This window comes from Scaptodrosophila lebanonensis, unplaced genomic scaffold, assembly GCF_003285725.1.
Source record: "Scaptodrosophila lebanonensis strain 11010-0011.00,11010-0021.00 unplaced genomic scaffold, SlebRS2 tig00001415-arrow-pilon, whole genome shotgun sequence".
Classification (NCBI taxonomy): Eukaryota; Metazoa; Arthropoda; class Insecta; order Diptera; family Drosophilidae; genus Scaptodrosophila; species Scaptodrosophila lebanonensis.
This window is the reverse complement of record NW_022060742.1, coordinates 12,503,302-12,520,804: the sequence shown is the minus strand read 5'-3', so window position 1 is coordinate 12,520,804 and position 17,503 is coordinate 12,503,302. Positions and strand designations below refer to the sequence as shown.

The window sequence follows — 17,503 nt, the reverse complement described above, 5'->3', positions numbered from 1 at the left end:
TTACCCGTAGGGTAATAATATGTCAGACTGTAGTTTGCCAAACGAATTAAAATATAAAACAAATCTCTTTCACTTCCATGCCGAAAAGTCTAAGGATAAGTCTCACGAATTTATGCAGCGACTTCTTATAATTACTGCAGTCCAGACCTTACTTTCTCGTTCGGCTTATGAGCGTCCCAGACACTAGTCTTGCGGCGATAGATCCAAGAACTACGACATAAATGGATTTTGAACACGTATTATTTATTTTGAAATAGTATAAAAATAAATATATTTAGAAAAATGTCTTCTAAATTTTCCAAAATATTATAGCATTTTCGATTTATACAGGAAAAATATTTACATATACATATATATAGATTTGAATTCGTACATGCATTTGACTTTTAAGTTGAAATAGTTGAGACGATTAAACAAACATTTGGCGTAACAAAATAACAATTCTTTTATTACCGATCTACCATTTCCCAAAACTATAATTTTCGTAATTAAAAACGAATTTATATTTTCCTCTTGACTCACCGTCCCATTTTTTGTTGCTTATATTTATTTATAGATTGTTAGATTTTGAAATACGAGATTATTATTATAGGTTTTTTTGCGATGGGAACCTCCAACTATCCCATATTGTCTAGTGGTTAGGATACCCGGCTCTCACCCGGGAGGCCCGGGTTCAATTCCCGGTATGGGAAACTATGAAGTTTCTTTTATATTTTTTTTTATATTTATTTTAAAAATATTTTACGACTCAGATATGCCTTATTTGTATTCAACAAGCGTCTAATTAAATATTCCAATGATGCAAACATATATAAAATATACCAAGGGTTAAAAAATAGTTTTGCAACTTAATTGTAAATTTCTAAATTGTATTTCTTAACAGCTTTTATGACTATTGATAACAAAAATAAATAAATAAAGCGTATGACTATGGATTATAAAAATAGCTATATAAAAAATAAATACTTTTTTAAAATAAGCACTAGCATGAATCAGTGTCTCCAATGCTTGACGATTTATAACATTAAAGTTGAAAAATTGATTTCTTGTACATTTGCAAAAAAATCCGTTTCATTATTGATGTTATATTTTGAAACTTTTATAACAAAGATATATTTGCAAGCTTGAATTTATTTAGGAGTAAAAGGCTGGCACTAAAGACCAGAGCCCAATATAAACGAACTGAGGTGTTAACTCGTAAAATATTTAATCCCGCATTTAATCTAACCAACATGCATTCATTCTAAACTTTTCCCCAGATACTAAGACGTTCAATGGGAGGAAAACGAATGGACTGGCAACACGAACTAACAATAACTCATGGCATTATGTCAGGTGGACTTGTCACCTGTGAATTGCTCCATGTGCGGTTGAAAATGTATCTGTCAGATAAGTTAATTTATAGTGTTAGCGCAGACGTGACTAAACTATGTTACAAGCCCCACACTGTCCGGACTAGTGTTTATGCATAATATATGGCTAATCAATTGACCAAACGAACTAAGCAACTGTGGCTAACGGCCAAAAGCCATTACAATGAAAAATAAAAATCCAAAAATGCAGAGCTCAATAAAATTAATAGAACATTGGCTGCATATTGATGCGACAATGTGGAGCATGCAGTGGCCATATACTCGTATTTATTTACGTTCATAACCCAAATCCGCAATGTAACTGCATATGCAAATGCAATAGCGCATAGCAGTTGGTTTTTTAAATTTTTGGGGTCAATGTCAATATTGTTTAGCTTCGATGCGGTGCGATTCGATTCGTTTTATTTTATTTTGTTTTGATTTGCCTGAATTCGCTTAAGTGCTGGCCCAGACAAAGTGCCGTCCTCCAGGTCGTGGCACCCGCGAGCGCATGCGCGCCCAGAATTTTAAGCAGCCAACACATATTCGAGGAATGTATAAAAATTGGCCCCACAACCAAAGCGCTAAACAGTTACAACCATGGAACTCAGCTCACTGGTGCTTGCCATATTCGCGTCTGTGCTCTGCCAGAGTCTGGCCCAGGCGGATGTGGGCGTTGCCCTGCAGCAGCGCCGCCGTCTACAGCAACAACAATACCTACAACAACAACAACAACCACAACAGAGGCAGCAGCAGGCAGCTTATCCAGCCGCCGGTTATCGGCCATCACGTCAATTCAGGCTGCCAGCACAGAATCTGGAGCAAATAGCAGCACCGGCCACCACCTACGGTGCACCGCAGGCATCACAGGCATCACTGGCACCACAGGCACCACTGGCACCACAAGCACCACCACAGCAGCTCTACCAAACACCCGTCGCCGACACACCCATCCAGTCCGCTCCGGCACGCTTGACCGCCGCCAAGCCGGCCCGTCTTACCGCCAACAGTGAGGCCCAGGAGGACATAGACGATGCCGCCGAGGAGGTGGAGGTCCGCAAAGCTGTGCCAGCTGCTGCTCCAGCGGCAATCGCACCCGTCGCCCCTGTGGCACCCGTCCAGCCCACCATTGCCTATTATCCAGCTGGCGCTGTTGGCTTTGTCCAGCCAACGGCATTTGCCAAGTTTATTGCCGCACCAGGCGCAGCCGCAGCACCAGCGGCTTATGTGGCTCCAGCAGCCGCCACCGCTGCCTACACTCAACCACAATACTATGCCGCCTACAGTGCACCAATTTTTGGTTAATTGTCACTCAACAATCTGCCCTACAGTCATAACTACTAGACATCGAAAACTATATCTGTACGAAGCCTGAAAAAAGTGAGTTTTAAAATCCACACAAAAAAAAATGATGCCATAAATTGAATTTAAATGTCCCTGAATTTTTCGAGCTCGAACTCACTTTTTTCAGGCGTCTTCTAAACATAAGTAGCATATGAAACCTTAATAAACCCTTAGCTATGCAAAACTTGGAAAACATATCATATTTTTCACATTTCAACTACAAGTGAAATATCTGTGAATCTAAATAATCCATTCGAAACAGAGCAACCAAATTTTTGCTAAGAAATACATTTTGTCTTACCGTTTCTTGTGATTTAAATTTGTAGTCGGTTATTCGGAATCGAATTCGAATTTCTTGACAGTAAACAATTTAATAAAAAGAATATTAAAAAAAATATTGAATGTGTTTTGTTCTACTTATAGTCTTGAGAAACTAAAATGATAGCCAAACTATTTTCGTCAAAGAAAACGATCATCGGAATAATTTTATTAAATTTAAAGTTTAAAAAATAATTAATTAATAAATTAATTATTTAGTTAATTAAAAATTAATTAATTAAAAATGTTCCCCTTGACTCACTGATTAAGGATATATACAAATTTTGTCCTTAATCCTTATGAAACAGACAAAATTTCAGCTTGAGTTTTATTGTTGATCAAAAAAATAAAACTCAAAGAATAATCATTATTTTATAAGTTTTATTTTTTTGCTCATCAATAATGATTATTGGTTAATTTTTAAAGTAAAACTCAAAATTAATCATTAAACTGTGAGCGAATTAATAAAATTAAAAAATAATCATTATTTTGTAATTTTTTTAATAAGACTTATAATGATTACAGTCCCTGGTTTAAACCAACTCATGAGTTTATTTCTTTTCTGGCGAATCTGTGAAAGGCGATAGGAATAAAATCTATAACGAAACCAAGGCACTTGCCGAAGTACCAGAACTAATTTGTGGAGGAAATTTTCTATTTTCGATTAGCATTGTGAAATTAAGGAATTTCAAAAACACCGCGTAGTTTTTTGATTCTTTTAAATAAATTGTTAACAATCAAATAACAAATTCAATTTCCAGTTTATGAGTATTAATCTAATAATAATACTTAACAAACTATTATTTATTTATTTGTGAACTCTCTTAAACCTTTTTAACACTAACTTAACAAATCTGAAGATTAATTAATCAACACTATTTAATTTTGTTAATCTTATTTTCTTCAATACATTTCAGATTTACAGAATTTGCATCTTATTTTATTATATTTAATTTGAACTGCTTTTTAAATATCTTTGTTTTCATTCAATACAACAATTGCCTTCTTGTCTATAAAAAATTGTTTATTTCTTTGTTAGTTGCCTTGGTTTGTATAATTAAAAAATGTTATCCACATTCTTTAAGAAATTAAATTATATATTTGCTAATTGGATCGTTCTCATTTCTGCCGATTACCGCAGTCTGAATACATTTGCATCGACAACATTTCATCGATTAATTTCGATAAGCGACTTTAAAGATAACTTTAATCAGTCCTTTCTTATCCCATCGCATGCTCGATCCTTTGCTTATTAAGCATAACGTACTGATAAATCTTAATTCATATGTATTCACATTTCATTAATAGGTTCACTCCGATGAGTGCCAGCTTTGTGCAAAAATAAAATGCGTATAGTCTTGGCTTATAGTTCATAAAACTTCTGCATGGCCAAGGCAGAAAGCAGCTTAAATATGGTAGGCCTGTCTTAAAGTCTAACGAGCATTTGTCGAAAGAAAAAATGGCTTTTATGCGACGGACTGAAGTCTGAGTGAGCAAAGATAATCTATTATGACCGTAGCAAGAAATAAATCCCAACTCGGTAATCCATCATTTTACGACTTGGCAATCAAAATAAGGAGTTTAGCTAAAATGAGTGAGGCGACTAGGCGATACGGAACGGAACGGGACGGCACCGGACGACACCGGACGACCCATCGGACAGCACGACCATGGCCAATCAACGACAACAAAGTTGAGCAACTAGCCAACCAACCAACCAACTAACGAACAAGTCGAAAGTCATGTTAACCAGAACTAGAAGTGCGCGCAATGGTCAAAACCAGGAAACATGCATTTTAGACATGCTTGCATACACATTCAGGCCAAATCAACTGCCCGGCCAATCTGCCGGCCGGCCAGACGATCGCACTGGGCGACATGACATTCGTTCCTTACCTGAAGGATGGAAGGGCATTGTTGTTTGCAAAAAACCCGAAACGGGTATTAAATGTTTATTTGTATGGTAAGATGAGTCGACAATGTTATGTCTACTTGACGATCTATTCGCCCATTTGTCTGTATGATTGCAAGGATCTCGGAAAGCTTAAGAACTAGATTCAATCAAATTGTTGTGAGATTATCTCAAGTTTATAGCTATGTTTACAGGTTGCCCCAAGACTTTGTAAAATTTGGCCCCAAATTGGGGAACAACAAGGATTAGAAATCTTTTCCAAATCTTTGTAAAACATTAGTTATTCATAGGATCAATTAATGTACCCAACAGAAACTGTATTTTTTAAAAATAAATTATATTTGCTTTTTAAAAAAAGTGTTGAAAATATTTATGTTCCTAAACATTTTTTTTAATATCTTTTTTTAATACTAAAAAATATTAAAGCTTTTTTATTCAGGCTTTGTACTTAAATTTAATACGGAATTCTATGAGTTATGTAAATATATAGTTGTAATATATTGTACTAATAGACTGTGCTGAAAGTGTGGACTGGAAAAAAATATTCCTAATAGTAACCCTTTCCATGCGTTTTTAAAAATTTTATTTAAAAGTTTCAACTGAAACAGAAAACAACATTTTGATTTTTTTTTCAGAGTCAAATAGTATTTTAGAAAAAACTTGTCTTTTGTTTTTAATAGACAATAAATATTCAACATTATTTTTTTTTTTTATGTGTTGAAAGTGTGAACTCCAACTGGGAAAAAATATTCCAAATAAGATCTCTTCTTTAAAAATTTTATTTGGAAGCTTCAACTGAAATAGAAAAAAAAAATTTGAAGATATTTTTGTGAGCTAAATATTTGAGAAAACCTTGTCTTTTGTATTAATGGGCAATAAATATTCAACTTTTGTTTTGGTATTTAATGTATGTGTTGAAAGTGTGAACTCCAACTGGGAAAAAATATTCCAAATAAGATCTCTTCTTTAAAATAATTTTTTAAATTTTATTTAGAAGCTTCAACTGAAAAAAAACTGAAACACAAAAATTAAGAAGTTATTTTTGTGAGCTAAATATTTGAGAAAAACTTGTCTTTTGTATTAATGGACAATAAATATTCAACGTTTTTTTTTTTTGGTATTTAATGTACATATGTGTTGAAAGTGTGGATTCCAACTGCGAAGAAATATACCGAAGAAGATCTCTGCTTTTTTTTAAATTTTATTTAGGAGCTTCAACTGAAATAGAAAACAAAAATTAAAAAGTTATTTTTTTGAGCTCAATATTTGAGAAAAAACTTGTATTTTATTCTTAATGGACAATAAAAATTCAAAGTATTTTTTTCTCTATTTTAAAAATATAAAATCTATATATTTATAAATATGCTTTTTTTAATTCCATTTTGGATTTATATGAATTGCAAACATTGTAAGCAAAATTCGTTTGAACTTTTGGGATATTAATTAGTATACAATTTATAAAAGTAGTGGTATTTTGCTGAACAGTGTTGAGAGTGTAGTAAGATAGAGGATCACGCATTGTGGCTGGTAAAAATCTTAAGCTCAATTTATAACAGTGGCCTGACGACTTGGCCAAGTGGCAGTTTGGGCTGTTTTGGGCCGCTGACGGCTGCCACTAAATAGTTGCCAATAATCCGTGTCCAAATTGATCGACCGGCCTGCCATTGCCTTTTACGGTAATGGACGAATTTAGATGCCAAACTGTTGGCCCCCGTCCACGTCCACACATACATACATAGATACATATGTGTGTACGTGTACTCGTACATCCATCCACTAGGCAGCAGCGCTTCATTATCGATGCACAAACTTGGGCGTTTCAAATGATTCGCAACGGCGCGACCGGCGCTGCATTTTGCATTATTATTGCTTCATTTTGTTGTGTGTTGTTTAGTGTGTTGTGGTGCGGTGTGGTGTGGCTCTGGCCGTTGCCACTGACTGAGTGCGCCCAGCAGCCATGGTCGGCAAATTTTCGGTTGCGCTGTCAATTAGCGAGTGGACGGACCGAATAATACCGAGCCAGTGTGTAATTTATGCCTTCTTCAGCGTCTGTCAGACATCAGCAATGCATGTTGAGCCGCAGAAGAAAAGTGCCAAACGTTTTCCAACTGACAACATGATGGTTACTAACTAGGCCAGTAGCATCGGTTGGGGAAAAGTGGCAATAACCCAGGCAGTTAGTTTGTCTAAGCACGTGGCATGGAGCTATAGAATTTACATTTCTTGCAACTTGACTGAACTTATCTTTTATAACTAAAGGGAGCTACGGCAACGGTTTTACGCAGTTTAAAAATCAATATGGACGATTGCCAATAATTAAAAATGCTGATAATCAGCTGAACATCTATCTACTTACATTCCTCTTTAAAAGCAGCTCCATCTGAGCAATCAGGGAGCTAAGAAGATTTCATTTAAAGCAAAAATCCAGCAAAAATTATGTTATGCTCCAAATATAGTACTTGTTGTGTATCAGGCCGCGTATATTTCCAGAATGTGTTACAATTCAAAATGTGTAGCTAAAGGGCACAAGATCAATGTGACCAGGTGACACTTTTACAATAATACTTAACAAGGTATCGAATACCTAACAGTACTATTAACTATTACTATTATAACCACTAAGTCACACATAATACGAAATCCTAATGCCAATGTTGTCCCATTAGAATTTGCTGTCCAATCGGACAGATTGCAAATAAAACCCATCTGTTACAAAAAAAAAAAAAAACAAAAAACAAATTCAATATTGAAAAAGAAAACTATTCTAACCAGCAGTAAAAAATTTACATTATTCTTGAAAATTAATATTCAAAGTAGAAAAAGTAAGTACACCTTTACCATATCAGTCATCTGGATTGTTTCCGTTTTGATACTGTTTTGACTTGATTAAATATAAAAAATGTTTTTTCTTTGGCAACTGAGTTTGTTTTTTTTTTTAAAATGCAAATTGCTAGTATTATTTTTAATGATGTATTATTAGTTAAATTCATTACTAAAGTCCAGTAATCCAAAAAAGAAACAACTACTTAGGTATTATAATCAAAACAAAGCCGGAACGGAAAATTAAGCATAAAAGTTCGTAATTTTTGAGAGCATGGGACAGAGGAATTTCTAGCTCGCTCACAGTTTTTATCTTTCTTGTAAACTTAAGTCAAGATCAACATACATATAGTATTTAAAATAATAATACAACGGATTAGTATAAAATGACATTTTTAAATTAGATCTTTGATATTCTTGATCTATCTCGATTTTGTATTTGGAGTTTCAATTAAGTCCGCTCTTAATAAAATTACTCAGAAATTTGGAATGCTAGTGTAATGGCAATATATATATGTCTCATCATTAATGATATTATTTTCATTAATTATTTAGTATCTTTTACTGTACTTGTACTGCAAAGGAAAAACGTCAATTAGAATCAAGGTAAAAGCATTAAACTGTGGTATCTGGTACAAAGCTATAAGCTAATAATACTCTTTAAAATAGAGTCAGTAATTAATGTGCACGACAGACAATGCAGTCAAAAGAAAATCAACTTGAACAAGTACCGTCGGCATCTCTAAAGGCAGAAACAGTTGAAGAAACCAAAGCAGTGAGGCTATCGGTGCACCGATTTGTGGCGAGTACGGCTCTACATATCGCCACCACATTGTGCAACCTGTTCAACGACACATGCAATCGCAAGCCCATTGGAACTGCTCATACAGTCTGAAATCGCATTTAAAGGTGAGAGTTCAGCCAACAAGTTGGTGGCGTATCTTGTTCGCTGGCGGCCTGGCCATTTGCCAAAAAGGCTTAACAATTACAAACAGCCGGTAATTAAAAAGAAATATGGGTTAACAAATGCCAGAGAAAAGTCAACATATACTAGCTACTCGTAGTTGTGCCACATCAGATTTTTATTTTACTTTTATTTCCCCACTATAAACACACTTCAAAGAATTAAAAAACTATAGCATCGGCACAACGAAGATTTAATGCTTTTGCAATCATTTTTTGGGATGGCTCTATTGTATCAAATAATTTATCCAATTACTCAGAAATATAACTATACCCTATAACAAAATAAGAGCTATTTTCAGAATAAAATATCAAGTTAAAGGTTAAAATCATTTCACAATTTATAATTTGAAAATATGAGATCATTTGAAAAAAAACATAATAATGAGTTCGAGCGGTCCTTCCAATGAACTAAATATTAAATCAGTTTTTTTTTAATATATTTAGAGAAAGTGAAGGAACTTTTGCTTAAAATAAGAAACATATCTGATCTTAGAAATTTTAGTTTCAGAAAGTGTGAAAGAACTTTTGTTTAAAATAAGAAACATATCTGATCTTAGAAATTTTAGTTCCAGAAAGAAAGATAAACTGCTATGAAACTAATAGATTCATTTATAAATTAACAACTGACCCCACTTTACCAACCGTTCCTATAACTAAGATCCTGTAATACTACCATAAGAACTTTTCAAGCATAGGCGTGAAGTTGGCATACCCTTTTGCAAGAGTATAGGAATATATTGGCGAAAGCAAACACCCACATCGACATCAGCTGTGTACGTATCGGTTACAAATCAGTAATGTGGGGGTGGCAGTAAATTTTTTCCTATTTCCGACATACTAGCGTCGGAAAATGAAAAATAAGCAGAAACGGGCAACGGCGTATACAGCGTAGCTGTAGAAAATTAAAAAATAACACAAGCGGGAAAAATTCATAAAAATAACTACAAAACTTACGTTGGCTATAGACAGACTACAAGGCCAATGAAAAGTATTTTGGGCACAATTTTAACAACGGCACAAGTCAATTAATTCATTGTAAAATGCTTTTAATATCCCAGCTATCCGATTTGTCTTTAAGTCAGATTAAAAATCAGACAATTTAAGGTAAGATAAAAAGCAGTGCCTAGAACGAAAATATTGGTGGTATGTAGTTCGCAGATAATATTTAATTGGTTTTATAAAATGTATTTTATTTTTTATATTATATAAGTGGTACAAATACACCTTGACTAGAATTTTTTTTTTAATATTATAATTTAAGCAAATATTTCGCTTTTAATTTTGGACAGCATTCATAATAGCGCTACCTAGATAATCAAAAAAGTAATTTAAAAAAAGCAAGCATTTATTGTTAACAAAGATCAATATTTTAAAAAATTTAGTACTGATATGTAATTTAATATTTAAATATAATAGCACAATTCACATTTTCCTAAAATATTTTTGGAGTCTTCAAGTTTTAATTTGTATTTATGCCATCCATCTCTCCAATTGGATTTGGTTTTCAAATTACGCGCCAGTCGCCAATGTCCAATTTGTGTTTTCCAGCACTGCCTGCCGCTCAACAAGTTGACAGCTAATGAGTACGGAGCATGCGCACTCCATCGTGCTTTCTCTCTCCAGCTCAATAGCTCTCCCAGTTATTCGGCCCGGCCTTCTTCAACGGCTGTGAAAACAAAAACAGAGCTAATCGTGTGTGGATACAAATTTATGCGAGACCAAAGCGCGCGATTTTAGCCACGCCAACGAAGATATTGCTAAGAAAACATCCAGAAGCTACTTGTTGACGAGAAAGCAACAACACACGCAGCATTGTACATACACATGCGAACACGCGGCGGAGGCAGAAACGCACGCACAAGAACTCCACGTCACCAGCATTAGTGTTAGGCCAGCAGGAGGACAGATAGGCTGATAAAACAATTGCCATACAGGTGTGCGTGCACAGGTGAATACCGCGCAACAGAATGTAAGCAATTGAGAATTTTAGAATTAAATACATATGTATGTACATACTAAAATTTGTATTACGCACAAACAGAAAATGCGTCAATTGAAGGGAAAGGTGAAGGAGACTCGCAAGCAGAAGAAGGAGCGCAAGGAGGACAATTTGAATATACAGAGCAAAATGAAGACAGTCGTGCTGCCTGCTCTGGGCACTTTGGCCATGTTGGTGGTGTTGTTTGTTTACTTGAAAACGCGTCCGGCCGTAATGGCCTAAATGTGTGGAACTTACGCCCCTAAATACAAGAATCTTCTGCTTTTGAAATAAAAGCGATACACTTAAATGCGTGCAATAGTTTTAAATGTTAATTTTTAGTAAGTATATGTGAGTGTAGTAACGAATGTTAATGACAAATTAAAGTTACATGATCAGTTGTCTTGGGCAACTCTGAATTTTAATAATAACCATAAACTATTTTTTACATAACTGTATATGTGTTTCCTTTTGCATCTAATTTCTAACTTAGTGGCGAAAATAATTTACAAAATTAAATCATTAAATTAGGAAAATGGTACAAGAGAAGGAAAAATTGTCTATATACAAAAGATTTCAGCTCATCTCGCTCGAGTGATCTCGTACCGGGCAGTTAATCAAAATCGAACTGATAGCCGCGATCGACAAAGCTTAGGCCGCGCTCTGATCTTGCAGGAAAATCGTCCATAAAAACAATATAGCCTTTGTAGTCTGGTGAATTTTTCAGCTTCTGCAAATAAAAAGAAAATAGATTTTAGTTTAAATCACTTTCAGAAATCTCAGAGATCGTTTCCAAACTTAAACTATTACATAGTTTAAAGAATTGCTCACCTTGGATTCTACATAGTCCTCGAAGCCGCTTAAGACATAATAGATCAGTAGTGGTGGTTCCAGACGTTGCATATAGCCATCCAAGAACCTGCTGTGCTGTCGCCGTTTCATGATGTTTAGCGCACAGTGCACAAAATTGGGCGTCAGTTGGCGGCAATAGGAAACATCCAGATGTTCCAGATGAGGACAAGATTCGATAAACTTAAGAAGCACATTGTCGGAGAGATAAGTCCAATTTCGCAGGCACAGCAGGCGGAGATTCGACATACAGGTGTAACGCTCCAGATAGTCCTCAGCATGGGTCCAACTGCAGATGGCTAATCGCTGAAGTTTCTGATGCGACCAAATGGGCAAGTCGGCATCCCAGCCGGGCTCCAGCGGCATGTAATAGCCGTCAACAGCAAATCCAACAATTTGTCGCGCCTTCCGCTCCATTATCTTGTAGAATTCACTCACCTCACGAATTTTATGATCGAAGGCATCCACATTAAGTAGCGCCGGTATATACCATTCAGTATCAAGCAGTACGACCAGCTGCTTGAGCGCCGGCAGGTCTAAGACCTCGTGCAGGACAGATTTCAATGAGGCTAGATTCAGTTTTAGGATCGTGAGATTCTGAAGCGCGTGAACGCAATTGTTAAGACGCAGTTTGCTTATCACATCGAACAGGCGTATGTCCAGCACCTTCAGATTTACTAACTTTGTGCAGACGTCATCGAAATAATCTTGTTGGAGCTCGTAGTCTTTGTGCTGATCCTCGTACAAATGCAGCTCCTGCAGCTGCTTGAAACTGGACAAGTAGCGTCCCTGAATGGGCGTTGTAAGACGCAGTCGGCGTAAATTAGGCAGCAAGTAGGTCATCTTTTGTATGCTGCGATCCGAGGGATAGCAGTCTATATCGTCCGGGTCATAGTAGAAACTGGTCACCATTGGCAGCACATAGATTTGCATTTCATCTAGATCCTTGAGCAACGTACACAGACAGCTGCTTACGTTCATTTTGCGAATGTAGGGCTGCATCAGACGTATAAAATAGCAGAGATCTTCGTAGCAGGGCAACAGTTCGCGCCATCTTTCCAAATCGAACTCATCGTACATATGCGAGTAACGCCACTTCGCCAGACAAACGGCCTGAAATCTTTTGCAGACACGGGAAACCGCCACTTCCGTTCGTAGATCCGGCAAACTAGCGAAAACACTCATCAGGCAATCATTGTTCAGCATCATTATGGATGCCGTTTCTTTGATGGGCAAGAGAGGCAGAGGCGGAGGTGTTTTTGTGCGTTCATTGGGTGGGTTATCGGCACTGTGGGCGGCCATGGCAATGGCAAAGACTGTGCGAAAGATCCAATGACCATTAAACAAAGTGTTACAGAAACTATTTTAGGCGGTTACTGACCGAAATTAAATTACCCCAAACAAAGCGATACTTATGGGCGTTAGAAATGCTGTATTAGTTCACCACAAATTTTTGTATCGAAATTAGATTAAATAAAAACTTTTGGCCTAGCCATAACAAACTTTGTCCAAATGTTATCATCTGTTTGGCACAGTGCTGCAAATGTTCCTGTCACTTGGCAGCACTGTGCACTGTTTCTGTGGCGTTGCCACTTATTATATCAAAGTTTGTTTGGCGCCAAAGACAACCCAAACGGGTTTTTATTTTTGGCTACTTATTTCGCTTTCTATTAGCCAAAACTTGTATATATATTTATATACGTACATGTATTAAACGCAAACTAGCAATATACGCGCCCTCATTTTAGTGTTATCGTTCATGCCAAGTGCGTGGTGCTAATTCTGCTTTATTTCATACTTGTGCCCCCATCCAAAATATTGCAGTTTAAAATAAAAGTTGCAACTTTGGAATTACAAATTCAAAGGGGTGCAGATAAAATACAAAATATATACATATAACAAATACATCCAGTGTCTATTAATTTAGTTACCAGATTACCTAACATACAGTGCATCCCCGCAATTGCACACCCTAGCAAGGCTTTCAAATCGTGTGGCACTTGAATAAATCATTAAGGCAATTCGAAAAAAAAATACGTAATTATAAATTGAATAGATGTAATGCAATTATAATCGTCATATGAAATAGCTTCCGGGTGAACAACATATTTTAAATATTGTCAACTTTGTCATTTGAAGAGTTTCACTGTATTGTACTTTTACTGTATACCCAAGTGTGCCAGTCAGCTGTTGTCAGACATCTCGCTTGCTCGCTCAAACAAACACAAAGCGTCGGCGTCCCCTCTCTTTCGCGCGTCGTAGTGACGTTCGTTGCTTTTTGTCGGCCCAGTATTTGTTGAAGCTCTCAAGGGTAGCGGGTAGCGACAAAGGTGGAATCAATTACCTGGCTATGCTTAAATTTTTGGTAAGTAAGCAAATAACTTACTATTGTTAAATTGATAATTACCCTGTGGGAACACAAAGTGCTGGAATTCCATTTATTCGGCTCTGCTTTTGGGCTTTTTATGGCGATGATTTAATGGCCCAAGGTTGTTGTTGTTTTGGTTCTTTGTCGCTGCCGCAGTCGACGTTGGTGCTGCTATCACAACAACAATAACATCACAAAGAAAAACCAACCAAACAGTTGACGTAAATTTAATGCAAATTAATGAAACTGACAAAATTGTTAACTCACGCTGGACAATATTTCTGCTTTATGCGTTATATAATTACCAAAAATATACATAATATTATGTATATATATTATTACAACTGCTAAGGAATACCTTTTGCAGATCTTAGAGTTTATAGCTGAGGGGACGGAGCCTGGCTCCCATCTGCAGATGCCTGTAGATCTTGTGAATAGCGAAGGCACATTTATTTCTTCGGTTCAAAGTCCGAACCATTTTATCATAAAAATTCAAATGTCTCAAACGAAAGTAGATTTGAATCGTATAGCTCGTATCAGTTCTCACAGTTTAAGAAACTCTCAACACCAAATTCGTGAAATTGTTTATACGTGTTAAAAAAAATAATTAGAATGTAAAAAGATGCCTAAAATGTTAAGATAACTTCCCTTACACTCCTCAAAGATTTTCCTGGGTCTCCACGGCCTAGGGAAACTATAAAGGGTGGACTATTTCGGGAGTTTTCCCTTTGCATCATTTGTCGAGAATTTAGAAGCAAACAAATTTGGCTAAACAAGATTCAAAAATAAAAATAAAAAAGATGAAACTGCTTGGTGCTTGTACGACTATATTAAAACATCAAAAATATAGTAAGGGTTGTAATAAACGTCCTATGAGCTGCGGCAGATGCGGTGGGGGCGATAAAGACGGCGGGTCTGGGAAGAGTAGGGGATGTGAGAAAAGAAAGAGGTGCGACGATAATGTGAGATGCGGTGGGAACAAACGCCGTGCCGCACCCTGCTGCTGTGGAACGGACCAGGTGCCAAAAAAACCATTTTGGACTGGCAGTAAAGCTTTATTCTTCTGTTTGGTCAGCAAGTGGCCGTTTTATCATATAATCCATAACTCTAATTCGTAACAAACATTTTATTGCAGCTTACTTTTGGGGCCGGTATTTACACGGGCATCTACATATCGCAAAACTATGAGGTAACGGACACAAATCTTTACAATCTTTATTATTATAATCGGTTTAAAAATGCTTTACAGGTGCCGCGTGTCGATGACCCCCCCAAACTGATCGAAAAGCTAAATGAGAAGATCCGAGAGTTGGCCGACGACCATAAGAAAAAGTAATAATTTATTGTTAATGATCTTTAAACAAACCTACAACCAAGCAGTTGACCTCCATAGTTGTTAATAACTAGTCTGTAATACATACAAAGCTTCGCACACGCACTCACAAAATTGTCAATAAATTGGGATAAAATTGTAATTCTAAATTATCCATCCCCCATATATTGTTGTAGCTATCCGGGTTATGCCAAGGCTCATCCTAGAACTCGTAAGAGAGGCGAGGAAGATGAAGATAACGATTCTGTCAAATTGAAAAAACTTAGGCGTGATAAAAAGGAGTAGCACGACTGCCAATTCATTTAAGCTGGGGACACGCGAGAGTCAATTTCAAGAAAACCTCAAGTTTTGAGAACTCAAGATACATACATACATGTGTAGGTCCAAAAGAGGCATTACGCTCTGGACCAGCATTATGTTCTGATGAGTAGGACAGCGAGTTTTTTATGCAACTGCAATATATTTTGGTAAAGCACTCAAAATTTTGCCATGAAATTGATTTCATAATAAAGTGCATAAAAATGTACCAACTTTTTTTACTGTAGCTAGAGAAGCCTTAATCATTCCAGGAACTGCTTCTCGCACCCCCAACAAAAATGGTCACTAATAATATCTTTTCTTCAAACAGAAATGCCGCGGAACAAATTGTGCATGACCTCAAAAAAGAAGCCAAAAAGATCCTGGACGATTAAGGAGCCCGATAGAGTAGAGTGCAATTTGTAGGAAACTCAGGAAATGCAAGAAAAGTCTACAACGTTTCATTTTTGTGTTAAGTTTGAACAAAATTTATCTATGGTCCAATAAAGCGATGTTAAATGTTACTAAATTATGATCAATAAAACATATGACAATTGTTTTGGCCAACTTGTACATTCTAGATGAATGAGATGCCTCCGCCATAGTATTCTAGACGCGTCTGGGGCTCTACAAACGCAAGCCAATCCGAAGCATGCGTCGGTAAGAGGCCCATGCTGTGGCATTTGTACAGAGCTAGACCGACATTGGCCAGATTACCCAGAATGTAGACAATACGCTGACCCGTTCCCTGGGCTCCTTCAGCCATCTTCGAGGTAACTTGTGTGGTGAACATTGCCTTAATGGGGCGTATTAACATCATGCCCACCATCATGATGGGAAAGATAGAAATTGAATTGCCGGACATGTACATAATGAACAGATTCATGGGTATCTGCAACGAAGGCAAAGGTTAGTCGAGGAACTTCACATCTACATACATATCCACATGCATATGTGTGTATATATGACTACGAAAAAAAAATTCAATTCACCTGTTTAAGTGGTCCTAAGGCCAAATCCCATGATTTTTTAATGACTAAACGCTGATCACGTACTATTTCAGTCTGATTGACCAGCGCTGTAGGATTATAGCCTGCGGGTGAAGGTATGTCCGCATTTTTACTAAAATGGCAACAAAAAACATTTTTGTATGTTAATAATTCAGCGTGACTTAACAGAGTGCCAAATAACCACTTACCTGACATTAAAGTCCAGCGCCCATTTGGATTTCCTGGAGTTCTGCTTGGCCGACATAGCAACGTGTATTTTTATATGAGTTTTAAGTTAATTTTATAGCTTAAGACACAAATTAATAGAAAAATTAATGTTTTTTTGCTTGAGCACTAATTTTAAGTGTTGAGCAATGCCAAAATGCGGCTTGTGACAGCTGTGAAGGGCGTGCGTGAGGCCATCTTAGGAATACCGATTACCCATTTACGCGCAATATGTACATAAATAACAGGTAACGAGTACTTATGTGGTCATTAGTTTGAGGTAACGAGTGCTTTGTATATAACTTCTTTTTATTTGAAAGAACTTTATCAGTTTCGGATAGATGTATTATTGTAGTTTTTATTATTATTTTTACACAGCTTATATAAACGCGACGCTTATTACTTAAGTTTGAATTTATATACGATTTCATGCTATTTATAATTGCTTCTGCTTATTTACGATGCCATTTTGTGTTGTATGAATATTTAGTTGAAATTCTTTGCTTAAACGTGCTTGGGTGGCGCTTGCATTATAATTGTACATATGTATGTATTTAATAGGTAAACAGAGCAAAATAAGTACTTCATAGTGTAGTACTTACAAATATTAAATTATATTTAAATTACATTACTAAAAAGATACGTGGGGACGACTGACTCATTAACGATTGAAAAATTTTAAAAATATTGCCCCCAAAATGTGCTATTGTTCGCAAATGGGTTTAAAAACGCTTAAGCTTCCAATGTGTCAA

The 17,503-nt window shown here is 36.3% G+C and overlaps 5 protein-coding genes and 1 non-coding gene across 11 annotated transcripts; 4 read left to right on the top strand and 2 right to left on the bottom strand.

Moving 5' to 3' along the window:
* The first annotated feature begins 620 nt into the window (after positions 1-620).
* Positions 621-692, top strand: Trnae-cuc. Its single transcript has one exon. It is a non-coding gene; the product is annotated as a tRNA-Glu (tRNA).
* A 1,260-nt stretch (positions 693-1,952) lies between these two features.
* Positions 1,953-2,657, top strand: LOC115632832 (testis-specific gene A8 protein). Its single transcript, XM_030530086.1, has 2 exons — positions 1,953-2,175; positions 2,335-2,657. Exons 1-2 carry the CDS (start codon positions 1,953-1,955, stop codon positions 2,655-2,657), a joined length of 546 nt encoding a protein of 181 aa, XP_030385946.1.
* Positions 2,658-10,374: 7,717 nt separating this feature from the next.
* On the top strand, positions 10,375-11,143 carry LOC115632373 (single-pass membrane and coiled-coil domain-containing protein 4 homolog). The gene is made up of 2 exons (XM_030529493.1): positions 10,375-10,681; positions 10,754-11,143. The coding sequence occupies exon 2, from the start codon at positions 10,757-10,759 to the stop codon at positions 10,931-10,933; it is 177 nt and encodes a 58-aa protein (XP_030385353.1). The 5' UTR covers positions 10,375-10,681; positions 10,754-10,756; the 3' UTR covers positions 10,934-11,143.
* On the bottom strand, positions 11,090-13,040 carry LOC115632372. 2 transcript variants are annotated; one of them, XM_030529491.1, is made up of 3 exons: positions 12,921-13,040; positions 11,522-12,855; positions 11,090-11,420 (listed from the first exon to the last, which is right to left on the bottom strand). In XM_030529491.1, exons 2-3 carry the CDS (start codon positions 12,839-12,841, stop codon positions 11,304-11,306), a joined length of 1,437 nt encoding a protein of 478 aa, XP_030385351.1. In that variant the 5' UTR covers positions 12,842-12,855; positions 12,921-13,040; the 3' UTR covers positions 11,090-11,303. The 2 variants fall into 2 exon arrangements, with proteins under 2 accessions (XP_030385351.1, XP_030385352.1); XM_030529492.1 differs by lacking the exon at positions 12,921-13,040 and having other exon boundaries at positions 11,522-12,909.
* A 319-nt stretch (positions 13,041-13,359) lies between these two features.
* LOC115632285 lies at positions 13,360-16,104 on the top strand. 5 transcript variants are annotated; one of them, XM_030529376.1, is made up of 6 exons: positions 13,360-13,576; positions 13,715-13,904; positions 15,043-15,096; positions 15,157-15,239; positions 15,417-15,707; positions 15,869-16,085. In XM_030529376.1, exons 2-5 carry the CDS (start codon positions 13,890-13,892, stop codon positions 15,523-15,525), a joined length of 261 nt encoding a protein of 86 aa, XP_030385236.1. In that variant the 5' UTR covers positions 13,360-13,576; positions 13,715-13,889; the 3' UTR covers positions 15,526-15,707; positions 15,869-16,085. The 5 variants fall into 5 exon arrangements, with proteins under 5 accessions (XP_030385236.1, XP_030385235.1, XP_030385237.1 ...); XM_030529375.1 differs by having other exon boundaries at positions 13,360-13,904; XM_030529373.1 differs by lacking the exons at positions 13,360-13,576; positions 13,715-13,904 and adding an exon at positions 14,324-14,977 and having other exon boundaries at positions 15,869-16,104.
* Positions 15,997-16,876, bottom strand: LOC115632286 (ER membrane protein complex subunit 4). Its single transcript, XM_030529379.1, has 3 exons — positions 16,736-16,876; positions 16,530-16,659; positions 15,997-16,429 (listed from the first exon to the last, which is right to left on the bottom strand). The coding sequence occupies exons 1-3, from the start codon at positions 16,789-16,791 to the stop codon at positions 16,115-16,117; spliced, it is 501 nt and encodes a 166-aa protein (XP_030385239.1). The 5' UTR covers positions 16,792-16,876; the 3' UTR covers positions 15,997-16,114.
* Between the last annotated feature and the right edge of the window lie 627 nt (positions 16,877-17,503).